The sequence below is a fragment of the Cyanistes caeruleus genome, chromosome 2, assembly GCF_971803275.1.
Source record: "Cyanistes caeruleus chromosome 2, bCyaCae1.hap1.1, whole genome shotgun sequence".
Lineage (NCBI taxonomy): Eukaryota > Metazoa > Chordata > Aves > Passeriformes > Paridae > Cyanistes > Cyanistes caeruleus.
This window is the reverse complement of record NC_141702.1, coordinates 41,119,411-41,133,548: the sequence shown is the minus strand read 5'-3', so window position 1 is coordinate 41,133,548 and position 14,138 is coordinate 41,119,411. Positions and strand designations below refer to the sequence as shown.

Sequence of the window (14,138 nt, the reverse complement as noted above, 5' to 3'; positions counted from 1 at the left end):
CGGCAGGGGGATGGGGGTATTGACCGGGCCTTCTTCGTGACGAGGGACGCCTGTCTCAGCACACCCTTCCCCACTCTGGGTAGCCGCAAAGCTTTCCTGTGTCTCTGGCAGGTCATTCACTGCAGCGGGTACCTGAAGATCCGCCAGTACAGCCTGGACATGTCCCCCTTCGACGGCTGCTACCAAAATGTTGGCTTGGTCGCCGTGGGCCACTCGCTGCCGCCCAGCGCCGTGACGGAGATCAAGCTCCACAGCAATATGTTCATGTTTCGGGCCAGCTTAGACATGAAGCTCATATTCTTAGATTCCAGGTGAGCTGGGGTTATTTCCAAATCTATTCTCCTAGCTCGTCCCTTCTTCCCCAGGCCTCCTTTCCTCTTCTCTCACCCACTTATATTTGCTGCTTATATCTCTTGCAGGGTAGCTGAGCTAACAGGATACGAGCCCCAGGACTTGATAGAGAAGACCCTTTACCACCACGTCCATGGCTGTGACACCTTTCACCTGCGCTGCGCACATCACTTGTGTAAGGATGTCTTCTTGTTTAAAACCCCGCCCCCCATCTTCTCCCTTTGCAGAAGGACTGTAGGGATGCTGGGATCTACCTCTAGGTCGGAACGTGTAAAGCCAGCTCTCTGGAGGGCAGAATAAGCAAAATCTTCATGTTTTAGTGAAACAAGGTTAGATGGAGACTGAACTCTGAGCTGGACGCAGGCAGCAAATGAAGGGGATCGACAGTGAAAGGCTATTTTTCCATCCTCTTCTTTTGGTTGTAGGACAAGAACTGCCCTGCACAAGTCTCAGGCGCTCTTGTCTCTTCAAATTCTGTCTAGGAAAACCCTTTTTTCCTGCTCCAAAAAGCCATGCCAGTGAAATTCAAATACTTTTTTTTCACTTCTACCAAGTCTTACAAATCTTATCTGTATATCTAATTTCGGCTGCAATAGTGAGCCTGATTTGGCGAGATGTACTTTACTCTGTTTTGATGTCACAATGACATTAATACACGGACAGATGAATAAAAAGGATATTAATTACCGGTAAGTTTCCTTACACAACGAGAAGAGATAAAACCCAAAGACAGATTTACAGAACAAAATCTCGATGATGATACTTCAAGGTGGGGGTATGTGGGGTTCCGAGGTTGCCATAGCCGACCACAAATAAGCACACACAGACACACAGACACACAGACACACACACTCCGGCCCTACCAATCTCCCCTATCAGCCTTTGATAACGATCTCAGGTACTGGGATGAGCCCTGCCTGGGGCTCCACCGCCCTTGTCCCCGCCGCTAAGAGGTTCCTAAACCCTCTGGCCGCCCGCAGGGCTCTGGAGGGAGTGTGCGCCCCTTCCACGGGGCTGATCAAACCAGAGGCTGGAGCCACGCTGAGGCTCTCCTCGCTTTGTCCCCGCAGTGCTGGTGAAAGGGCAGGTGACCACCAAGTACTACCGCTTCTTGGCCAAGCACGGCGGCTGGGTGTGGGTGCAGAGCTACGCCACCATCGTGCACAACAGCCGCTCCTCCCGCCCGCACTGCATCGTCAGCGTCAACTACGTGCTCACGTAAGTCAGCCTGGGGCCGCTCCGAGCTGCGGGGGCCGGGCGGGACCGAGCGGGACCGAGCCGGACCGAGCGGGACCGAGCCGGACCGAGCGGGACCGAGCGGGACCGAGCGGGACCGAGCCCCGGGGGCCGCGCTGCGCCCCGCTCTGCCCCGGGGCCGCTCCTCCCTCCCGCCGCCTCCGCTTCCCTCGCCGCCGCACTGACCAGGGCAGGCTCGCCAGGTCTGCTCGGAAACACATTGAGCGCTTTCATCCACATGAAGGGTTTCCCGTCCGCCTGTTTCTTTCTATTTCGAGAGAGGAAAAGATTTAGAGGTTTGTCACCCGCATATTTTGCTGTCCACCACTTTTTATTTTCTCCCCCCCTTTAGTTTAAATGCACCCAGCATTAAATAAAATTTAATGCGGCGTAAAAGAAAAGACTTCCACGTACGGAGTTATTTATATTTAACAAACAGGACATCTGTTTTTCTTTTCAAAAATCTGGGGTTTGAAGTTCTTAATTTCATCCAGAGTCTCTATCAAAGCTCGGAGATTTCTTTTTTGTTCTTGGAGAGCGATCCTTAGAGTGAACCACAAAGAAAGTTGGTGACCAGAAGGGTCAGTAGAACTTAAAAAAAAAAAATAAATTAAATAGGAAAAAAATCCCACCAGAGTAAGTGCTGAGATACCATATATCTCAATACATCTCCCTGAATTTTGAAATGGCTGGATTGTGCCCTAGCTGTGCTGCTTGTACTGAAACACAGTGAGGGAAGGGAACTCGGCTGGACTGTTTTTAAGTGTTTTCACGGTAGTTATTAGTATCCTGTCTGGACACAGCAGTAGCTGTTGCCGGCAGCAGTGATGTTTCATTGGAATGGTAGGACCAGTCAAGCTGGCGGTCCTCCGTTTTTCCTTGGGACTGGATACTCTTCTGCTCTGCTGCTCTTTTTTTTTTTTTCCCTCTGGAGACATGTAGGTATTGGAAACATCTGAGAGGCTCAACCCTCCCTTTTCCTAAAGCTGTGGCCAGGGCGGCATCATGATCTTGCCATCACGGCTTTGGTGCGTGCACAGGTGGCGAGTGGTTTGGTAGCTCAGTTGAAGGAGTGCTTCCCAAAATGAAGTGGCTCGACACGGAGGCCACGACTCTGGTCTTGTGTGGAGTGGCAAAAAAAGGTGCAGGTCACGGCGCCTGCACTTCTAGGGCATAATCCTTTTGGTATGTAAGGTGATAATGGGCGTCTCGCTCTAAGATGGGACATTACATCTGCATGAAAAAATACATTTTGGTCAGCACTCTGCTGTAGTGAGTAAACTGCGATTCCCCTTTAAATAAATTTTATTTTATTTTTATTTTATTTGGAATGGGGAGTAATACTCTGGCATTTCCTCAGTAAGGATGGTATCAGTAGAGGTGTTATCACTTCTGCTTTAGCTGTTCTGCACATTTCTATGTCCATTTCCCCTATACCAGTCCCTCTCTGTATTTTATGCTTCCCAGTTAAGTCCATGCACCTGCTTCGGGTGGACGGGGAACCGCACTGTAGTGCACTGTACCCCTAAGAAACAAGGAACCCTAAGGCAACCAGCATGTTGGAGTGGTTTTAGCTCCAGAAACGCTATGGTTTTCTGGATAATTTGAGATTATCGGTGGCTTCCCTTTTCTTTAATCCCCAAAGCGTGAACATCAGTCACGGAATTCTACCTCTAATGGTCCGAATCGAAATGAAGCACCCCAGCGGACCTGCTGAAAGCACAGCTGGGCATCTGGCAGTATCCGACCCTTGCTTGCCATGCCACGAGAATTTCAGGCTAGCAAGGCAAGCAGGGCCCTGGTACCCTGTGGGGGCCGGTCAGACAAACCCGTCAGAGCCGTGACTGCTTGTCCCGCGTGTCTGTGTCCTGTCAGTGGCCCGGGGCCGTGGCTGGCAGCCTGTTGGCGGCCGCTCGCACCGTCACTGCCCGGCTGCTCCGCTGCGCCTCGGCCCGCGGGGGAGCAGCCGGACAGCCCCGGCAGGAATCCCCGGCCGTCCGGGAGCTGCACCCGGGGTGCCTCGACACCCTCCTGCCCGCCTCCCAGAACGGCGCTGCAAGGACCATTCTCCGCTCAGGAGCGGTGTCCTAACAGGGCGACTCCTCCTCTTCAGCTGATTTCTCGTTGGAGGCAGAGTCTTTATACTTCGGTACGGTTATACGGATTTTCAGAACCTGTTTGCAGCCAAATCGACACGTAGGAGGACTACAGCTGTGCTTTCAAGATTTCCCTTAGAGAATGATGTTACACCGCTGGGCAGCTTCGTTATGCCTGGATGTGAGTCTCCAAACCTCCCTTTGCACTCTTGGCTGAATTGCCTCGAATGTGAAGGATGGCAGGAGGGCAGAGAGGGAGCCAGGCTGGCTGGAATAGGGATGCTGAAATTTGGGAGGCCCAGCACCATCTGCAGCAACTGTGCTGCTGTCCAGTGCAATGTAGACACTGCCACTGCATAAAAATCTAATTTTGATATGCTCAGGTCCTCGAGCCTGGCTGGCTCTTCATTAGGGTGCTGCAGAACAGATCACATTTTGCTTGCTTCTGCAGCAGGGCTGCCACTGCTGAAATTGCTGCCCTGCCTCCAAGAGATGGGTGTAGCTTCCACTGAATAATTAGACAATAATAATAATGAAAATAATAGAAATAATAATAATAATCATCATCATTATTATTATTATTATTCTTGGACTAGCCAGCCATTCAGAAAATAGAAGAACAGGCCCTGCCATTTGCCAGGTGACCGTGAGCAGAAAAGGGTCTGGTTTTAAGAAACTCAGATGGAGTCAGCCTCTGAAATGGATAACTTGAGGTGGAGGGAATGTTAGGGAAAGGCTCATGGTGGCAGAGTTGGCTAGGGGGATGCTGAACTCCTACCAAGAGCAGGCTTAATTGTCTTAATGAGCAATTTAGAGTCAGCATGCTATCACTCAAATGAGGGAGGCAGGTGGGGAAAATATAGAGGAAAATGTAAGGTTACAGGGACTTGTGGTCTTCCTCTGGTATGAGGTAGGCCCTCCTGCAGGAGGGCTGGACAGAGGTCCAAATTAAAAATTTGGACCAATTAAATCAAAATTAAATAAAAGTGTTTAATATATTTTCTGCTGGTATAAATCTCATAGAAACTGCTGTTCTTTAAGGACATTGGATTTTCCCAGCAAACCAAGAGAGGCTGAGATGAGCAGTGTGTGTGTGCCCTCCTATGCTTTTCCCACCCAGCAGCAGGTGTGTGGCTGAGCCCCTAGTGCAGCTCCTGGCAGAGAGACAGGTGCAGGTGTATCCACTGCAGCCAGGTCGTGTTATAAACCCAGCAGAGAAACACATGCTTACAAAAGAGAAATACAAGACTTTTCATACTGACTCTTGCATGTTTAAGATGAGGGGAAAGCAAAAGAGGTGCAAATTAGAGCTTTTGTGTTTTGAAAGATCAGAATCGAAATCCCACACATTTGGGGTTGCAGGGTAGAACTTGAAAGGTGGGATGACTCCTGCTGAAAAATCATTTGAATACAGGAAATTCTGGTCTTTTTGGAGGGCAAATTACAAAAGGGTTCATAAGTTTTGGAAGACGTAGCGCAGGTTTTGACCTGCTAAGTCAGGTCAAAATTCTTCAAACAGGTAAAACCACAGGGTGTTTTTTTTGTTTTGTTTTGATCATGGGATAAGGAGCTTTTTCTCACTGTTGAAGGGAACCTGAGTTCTCTGTTTTGTAAAAGAGCAGGTACTGAGTGCCATAAGAGCCAAAACGGTCTGGGGCAGTTTCAGTGTAGGCTGGGTAGGAAGAAGAATCTTTACCTTGCAGCTTCCCAGCTCCCCTGGGTAAGAGTGATGATGGAAAAGAAAAGAATGAAAAAGAGAGTTTATGCAAAAAGGACCACACACACCCTAGTTAAAAAAATTAAAAAGAGGTGATTTTAATTTTATTTAAATTCCAAATTTTGACAACATGAATGCTAAGCTTGGGAACAAATGTTTGTAGTAAGTAAATATGCTGAAATAAATAAGCACAGTAGCAATGGCACTTCAGAAACGAAAGGGGATTTTTTTTTGTGTAACAGAGGTGTATCAAAAATTAATATAAATTACCTTTACGGACTCTGTCCTTAAAGCACGCATATTTGGTCTTCATTATATTCTCCTTTGGATATGTGAGTATAGACATGGAATATTTGTTTCTTTTCTTATTTGTTCTGTACACACAGCCACCATATCATTGATTATTAGCTGTGCATGTTTATCACATAAATGGACTCAAGTATGAGTCAATTAATAGAGAAGGAAAGTGCTGAAGTTAAGTTTATATTTAGATTGCAAACAACCCTCCTTTAAACAAATGGATAATGCAAAGTCCAAATCCTTTGACTTTCTGAGCATGAGCAATATTAATTTCTCCCCAGAGAAAGCTAGAGAAGCATTCCTGTATGCATTTTGTTGTCCTTTAGCATTTAAAAGAATAGAAATAGTGGTGTCCCACACAGATAACGTGGATTAGGTACATAATTGTGACTAATCTCTGTTCTAATGATACAGCATGTATTTGATATAGTTCCAGTTGACCTCTTCATGCTACATTGTGTAACTGGCTGATTAGAAACACAAATTGAATACAATTTATTTGAAAGATTATTTCACAAATAACTGCCATATTGACAAATGTTTTACCAAACAATGTGATGAATGCAATTTAGAATAAATTAACCATTAATTGTATCTACACACTTAATCATTAAGTTGCTATTATTACTATTTATAGCTTTGTGTACTACCAGATTTTAAATTATTGTATAAGAAAGGTGCTATCTTTATGTGTGATAGCTCAGACTTCAAAAACATCCTGGCATATTCCTTCCTAGCGTCTTAAGTGGGCTTTAGGGAATTTTGTGTTTCATGTGAAAAAGCTGTCCCCATACTTGTGGACAGTTACAGTTCTATCTTTTCATCACTTTTCATAGAAATCCTCTTTTTGTCCTGTCTCTTGTATATCAGGTCTCACCTCTGCCTCTTCCTAGTTAGTGGGAGAATCCACAAACTGTATTTCCATACCCACAGGCCTCGCTTTCTTGACTGTTTCTTTTAAATGGACCCATTTGGAATTGCCACAGTTCTTTCCTTGGTCACAGGTAGATACTTGTTCTCTTGTGTCTCTCAAGTGTGTGATGGACTAGGTGGGACAGGGAACACCCTGGGAAAGTTACCCTTTCTCATATCATCAGTGTAATTTGTTGTATCAGTAAGCTTAATCATCCAACTTAAATACTAGCAATAAGGCTTAGTGACTTTGCCTGGATAATGTTTGGGTTTTTTTTTTCATTTCTTAAATAGTTGTAAATAGTAGCAACAAATTTGGCCTGCTACTTTTCCTTTATACTTCTCTATATTAATAGGAACTTTTGCCACTTGCTTAGTAGAGCACAGAACTGGGTCCTATTTTTTTCTGTTCAATCTGCAATGTGCTTTTCCTAAGACTGGAAAGCCTACCATCATTCCCATGATTTGATTAGCAACATAAATACATAGATGAATTATTTTAATATATCAAAAAGCTTGGGAAGCACATGTCTCAAAGGAAAAATTAACAGAACTCCTCTTGAACTACTCAGTGCAGTATTCTGTTTGTTCACCATTAGTTTTTATTACAGACTTGTCTCCCTGGAACATTGTTTATATATTTCTTGCAAATAGGAGACAGACTTTTCCAGGTGTCCACAATACGTTTCTGCAGTTCTTCTTTGTTCATGTAGGGGCTTTCTCAGCTACTATTTGTTTAATTCACTCCAAATTTCTATGCTTGTATTTAAACCAGGTGACTGTAATGGCCAAGGCACTAAAACTGTGAGCCAGAGCTGAGAGTCACTGTTCATATGTTCATTCTTTAATCCATAGAGTAAGGATTAAAGCATTGCAGCTCAGACCTATGGAAAAAATCCCTCCAGTTTTTGGTTTAAATGCATGCATGCTGAGAGTCTCACATGGCATGAAATTCAAGGTTGCAAAAAAGTGATTTTATTCCAAGGAAGAAGAGTGACTTCAAATTCTTCCCACTTCATTTTCCCATTCAGTGTGTGGCTGCTCCAGGCCTTTGGAAGCACCCTCTTCTTAAATACTGAGTTACAGATCTTGTAAAACATTTGTCTGGAGCTGAGACACATTCAGCAGGGGCAGTGGCTGAAACAATTACTACCTCCAGCTGTCTGCCTCACTTCACTGATGAAAGGTACAGGGCTTGCTCCAGGGACTCTTTTTCCTAAAATGCCATGGTTTATGGTTTAAGGTAAACTGCCACAGATTTCACTTTACATGGAAGCTTAGGACTGTACACTGTAGCACAGCTGTTCTTGCTAGAGAGGTTGTCCACACGTTATCCTAACTCTGCCCTTCCTCTATCTGAATGGCATAAATGTGGCTTGTGAACATCATGCCAGCAGCTGGGTGCTCCAATGCCTTTTGAGGGTCAGTCTCAGTGGTCCTTCTATGTGGCAGAGCAGAGGTGATAGTGAACCATGGAGTTTAGGGCTATATTCATGGCTCTGTGATAGTTCAGAGAACTGAAGAGGCAGCTGGAAGAGCGTCTGCTGGTTTTACTACACCACATTTGTAGCTTGTCTACTGTGGACTGTGTTAGCGGCTGTGCAGAAGAGACATGCCAAGCAGTCCACTGCTATCAAAGGATTCCCCTCCATGCTCCCACCCTCTTAATACTCTGCATAAAACCGGATACAGAACTGGCTCCTGCTCTCATAACAACAGCAGTATGTTCCTTAAGTAGGCTTACAATTTTACTAGCTCTGCTTCTGTTTCCTTAATCCGTTGCATGTTTGCTTTTGTTGCTCTGTGCTGCATCTTAGTACTGCTGCTATTCCCATGTCGTTTCACTGTAATTATTGTGAGGTACAACAGGTGTGATAAGTTACTAAACTGTTTCTGAAGCAGGATCTTCCCGCTACATTATGTTGCTCTTGCTAGTTTTTATTCGTACACAAATGTGGCGTTTTGACACAGCCTAAATTAAGTGTTAACAAATAAATCTCCTTTGTCCGTTCAACAGTGGCAAGTATCTGTTTGAAATCTAATTCTCCTTCCCTCACCTCTCTTTTGTACTTTACAGTGTGGGCCAGGCTCCAGCACATATGTTCGTACTCAGTGGGTTACTTCAGAGGCAGCCCCTTTCACTTTGATGACACTATTTATGGAGGCAGGCACTGCTCTGTGTGAACAAGGGTATAGCGTCTGACCCTTTGGAAGGCTTGGGATGGCTGAAGTCTGGAGTCAATCTCATGATCTTTAACACACTTAGATGATTTATTCCTGTTGTTGTCTTTTGTTATCATCCACTTAGTGCAATTAAATTGCAGAAGTCCTGACTTACTAAAGCGCTTGAGCACATGTCAGACTCTAAAAGTTCTTAGATATAACTTTCAGTAAATGATTATATCCTGGTGAATTCCATCTTGAAATAAAAAAGCCCTTAGGCACACGCGTGGAAATGAGAATATTCCTTGGCTTTGCCAAATAGAGATGGCTTGAAGGACGCATTTTGTTACTGTGTTGAACTGGGGCCTAATAGAGAACAGCCGTAGTTTTTCAGCTACAAACCACTGTGTATAAATCTTGGGGACAGCAATGTTGAAAATAACAGCTATTATCTGCAAAAGCTTCAGTGCAGCTATGGAAACTCAAATGCCTGGCTAACTAAAGTTTGGCAATACTCGTAGCATTGTGCAGATATTTTGACATAACCTAGAGTGAAGACCTTTAAACTCATCCAGCATTCAATGCTCTTACATCTGTGCTGTCAGTGACGAAGCAAACATGCCCTGAAGGCACACTGTTCCCGAGTAGCCTGTAGCTTTGATTGTCTCTGTACTATGTTTGGCAGCTGGTAGCCTGGGCTACTGCTATAGAAAACTCTCTGCCTTAGGCCCTGGGTTGCTGAAATCCACCCAAAGGCATTACATGCTATTTTTCTGTTGCTATTTCCAAAGACTGTTTTGTACACAGGACAAAATAATAACCTTTAATGACTGCTTCGTGAGGCCTATCTCAATGGAGTATTTGCTCACAGAAAGGCTGGATTTGGGGACAAATAGCCTGATCGCATCCTCCCCTTTGCAGCCAAACTTCTGAATGGTGTTTGGCTGCAAAATAATTCTGTTTATCCTAAGCTTCTGGTAGGATAGTTAAACTGTCATCTTTCAAAAGATAATCAGCCTCCTTAATGCTCTCTGGTCTGTGGAAAACAGCAGTGGGGTTGTGTCTGTGGCTTCACTCCAAAGAGAACTGCCTGTCTGTGTGGCTGCAATGGTGTAACATGGGAACATGCAGCTGGGGCTTCCATGGTGCTATCTAGTGAGCTCAGGAAAACAACAGGAGAGAAGGTGCACAGAGTTTTTTGCACAGGGTTGACGCTCTTATGTTGCCCTATATGTGCTACAGCAGTTGCCACCACAAGCATAGCAAATCTCATTCAATGCAAACGTACTGGACTCTGCACGAACAAAACCAAGCGTACAGTTCCTTCAGCTGCAGACTAGATGTAGTGCTGGTTGGAGGACAGCTGTAGGTTGGCAGTGGAGTTGATCTGCATGAATGCTGTGGACAGTTTTATGGGAACAATTAAGAGTGTCTCTGCGTAGTCAGAGACAGTCCTAAGCATCCGGAAGCCCTTGATGAATATGCGTGTGGAGCAGTGACAACAGAATGACTAAAGCCAAATAAGGCCCTGACTGCACTAGCCAAAGCTATGACCAAGAAGACAAAGGTACTAGGCAGATTAAGGTTTCTAAAGAAGACCATAGCTAGATATTATTGTGTTTCATTATATTATTTACATTTACTTTTTGAGAAATTTTAGATATACCTATTAAGTATTTGACTACCTATAGACACTCAACCCACTGGAGACTTACAAAAGCTAGATTTTTACATGAGTATGCATATATTGAACTGTACATATTAATGCAGAGTTTTTGTTATCCTAGCATTTTCAAAAAGAAATAACTGCCATTAAGAAAACATTCTGAATTTGCTAGAAGATGTGTGGTAACAGCAGTTTTGCAAGAGATGGTGGTTTAACTTATTCTGTGGTTCAGAGAGTCTAGGGAGTCAAACAGGTTATCTGATATAAATTTAAATGTTTAATGGACCCACTTAACAAATATAACCATGTATTATGTACCCTTTGAGAAGATAGGCTTAGTGATTATTAGGAAATTATCAAATAAAATGGGGACTTATGTATTACATTATAACTGCATGATATTTTCTTTTTATTTGTCTCCTGTTTTATCAGCATAAAACTCTGCATTGTATGTCTATCAAAGCTGGTTGACCAGGCCAAGTCCAGTAAGAACAGAGACTTAGATCCAAGTGGCAAGTAATGTGAGTGGGATCTGGCTGCAGTAGAGGTTTGGCTCTGAATAGGAAGGAGTTAAAAAACTGTCTGACTCTGGTACAAAAAATGAAATAAGAAAACAGGTATATTAGTTTTAAAAAAAAGCCAAAAAGCCATTCTCCCCAAAAGACAAAATACCAGTGAAGATCCTTGCCTCTCTTCATCCCCTTACCTACCTTAAAATTTTGGCTAAAGAAGAAAAACTTCAGTTGAAAATCAGTTATTAAGTATTATAGCATGGTTATTTTCTTAATGGCAAGTGACAGGGGCAAAGTGCCCTCCCTTGGCCAAACCTCAGGAACTCTGGAGTAGTGAAACAGAAAGATTTTTGTTGTAGAAATATATTGCTCCTTCTAATGAAGGTGAAAGTCTTACAAGAAGAAAGGGCTAATCTGATGAAAGAGAAAGGGATTTATTGTAAATGGGACACCCTACCAGATGGTGCTTATGAATCCTTTTGCATTCAACAGGCCTCTTCAGTATGGGGTGGAGCTGATCAGAAAAAGCAGGGTGGAATATATTGGGAAGTTCATTATGCTGCATGCAGATAGAAAATATCCCAAAGAGGAACAAATAAAACAAACAGTAAATAATTTTTCAAGGGCATTTTTTTTCTCAGATAATTTATTCCCAGATGGCAGAAGCTTATCCAGAATGTCATCACAGAAAAGCTAGCTAATTTTTAAAGTGTTAACCTGAGGATCTTAGGAAGGCTGCCATAACAAAAGCTTTAATTATAGGGAACACAGAGGAGTTGAGAAAACCTGAACCATCACAAAGTTTTACAATAAATTATTAAAAGTAATGACAGCAAATTTTCAGGACCTCTCTTCACAGTCTCAGAGGAACTGAAGTATGAAACTGCTTAACTAGTGTGGTATAGAGGGTAACATAAGAACAGTGATATGGAATCAGACACATGCTGATAGTGACCATGGGAAATAATTTGGAAAGAAGTTAAAAATAGGACAAGCATGCAGTCATGTTTACATCCATGTTTCCCTAGCACTTTCTTCCAGCCTCCAAGAAATTCAAATGTCTTCCTAGAAAGATGTGAGATCTTTGAATGTATTTGTTGTCAATGTTTTGTGGGCTCCTTTCCTCCACAAATTCACCTGTTTACTTTTTGACACCATGTTGGCTTTTCTCAGGGTTACCTAAATGGTAGGTATAAAAGCCTCTTTTTTTCTTGCATTAGAAGAAATGAAAAACTGCTTCCTACTCATGTCTTCCTTCTCTGTGCCACTCACAATTTACTGATCTTATTTTGTTCTCTCAGTCACTTCTTTTTCAGCCAGAGGAGAGTCCTTAGTTTTTTCTCATAGAAAGGCTGTTCCAAGCCCATCATCCTTACTCTCCTATTCCATGCTTTTTCAAGATTTCAGATAAGATGGTCAGAGCATACAATGTTTGAAATGTCAGTGCACGAGGAGTTTATGTATGGCATGAGGTATAATCCATATCTTTATAATCCTCATTTACTGCATAATTATGCCATGATGAGCATTTTCTTACACACAGAACAGTCTGTGTTATATCAGTGACCTCTCTGAAATATGATGCTTCTTTTTTGTATGAAACTTCTCAATTTATGTGGTGAATCATATACATCAGAGGATTCTTCACCAAAATGGAGTGCAAGCTTACTTGTTTTAGAAAGAAAATCTGAAAGTGGGGTTTTAATACCATATTTAAGCCCTACAGTTAGGGCTTAATGTCATATATGCCTCTAATAACTCATTGTCTATAGCTACATAATTGTATTTTGTGGCTGCTAAATACCCATATATAGGACTTTTATCCACTTTCATGCCAGATCTTCAGTTGCTGTGACAAAACATAAATCAGTCTTGAGAACATCTTAGCTGGTTTATCTGGTCTTCCTTGCCATCAGGGCACAGGACTGATATGAAGCACTTATCTCTAAAAAGTCATTGAATTGTAAATGACAACATCCAACAACCTTCATGAAAATCATGAGGAGTTCTTGTTGGTTCTTATTGCATTCCTTAATGTACTGTAGTAATTCTTAGCACCTGAAAACTGTTAATGTATAATCTGTGCCAAAAAATCATCAGCATCCTCTGAAATCCTTCCTCCCAAGCATACCCTATAGCTATCTAATGTGCTGTTTCAAATAATTTCTGCTTAGTTAGGTACACAATAACAATGGTATTACATGTATTCAGTCAAATATTTTTATTCATAGAATACACATAAAATTTATTTTAGCAGTTTAAATAAGTGAGTTTAATGTCTATTTAGTCAAGCATTACTATAGTGAGGGCTTTAGTAGATTAGAAATAAATGAATCCAATTAAAGAACACGTCTGTGAAATTTGATATGTCATAGGCATGAATGAGCTGTTTGCACAGCAACTGTAAAGAAATCATTAATGATTAACTATCGAGAAGAGGTTTAATCAAGGATAAATGGTATAAGACATAGTTAAAAACATTTGCATTGAATACATGGAGATTCTGAAATAATAAAAGAATGTTTTCCATCAATAGTGACACGGGTACTCTCAGGAAATATATTTTCTGTTATCTGTGGTGATGTGCAGCCAGGGGCTGAAGCTGGAAGTAAGCTTAGTAATGTTAACTATTGTGCATTGATAGAAGGAGGTTGTTTCTTCCAACAAAAAGATGAACTTTAACAGGAGAGACAGAAAAAGATATTTTGCCAAATATGTATTAGTTACAACAGCATACTGTTACCCTCATCTTCAGAGCTAATATTCAGCAAAGTTAAGGTAGAGAAGGTTAAGGTCAGAAGCAATCAGTGCTGGGCTAAATTTGACTCTATCAAAATAAAAAATCCCTTTGGCAGCCTTGATGGTAAACTCAGGGAATTGCCAAGGTGCTTGCTAAAGTCCCAGGATATGTGCTTCATCCAGCACAGCAGCCTGTGAGAGGGTTGAGAATTGACCCAGATCATTTGGCTACTGGATCAGTGTCTGATGGGTGTCATTGGTATTCAAGGTATATTTCTTTAACACATAAAACCATTAAGAATTCTGACATGTGAAAATCTAGCCTGAAGAAGAACAGTCTGTTGCACTGTTTTCAGTCTGGATTTCTGCAAAATGGAAATCATGCTACAGGGATATGAGAGAACTCAGGTTCATGTGATGCTATTTCCTAAAGATGTGCTGCTTAA

General features: G+C 42.5%; 1 protein-coding gene across 3 annotated transcripts in view; it reads left to right on the top strand.

Annotated features, from left to right (window-relative positions):
* The window catches only part of SIM1 (SIM bHLH transcription factor 1), a 49,250-nt gene that overhangs the window by 14,412 nt on the left and 20,700 nt on the right, over positions 1-14,138 (top strand). For all 3 annotated transcript variants that reach the window (XM_086876629.1, XM_023922192.2, XM_086876630.1), the window contains 3 exons: positions 112-311; positions 420-526; positions 1,422-1,569. In XM_086876629.1, the coding sequence (XP_086732755.1) occupies positions 112-311; positions 420-526; positions 1,422-1,569 (455 nt within the window). The remainder of the gene's footprint in view (positions 1-111; positions 312-419; positions 527-1,421; positions 1,570-14,138) is intronic.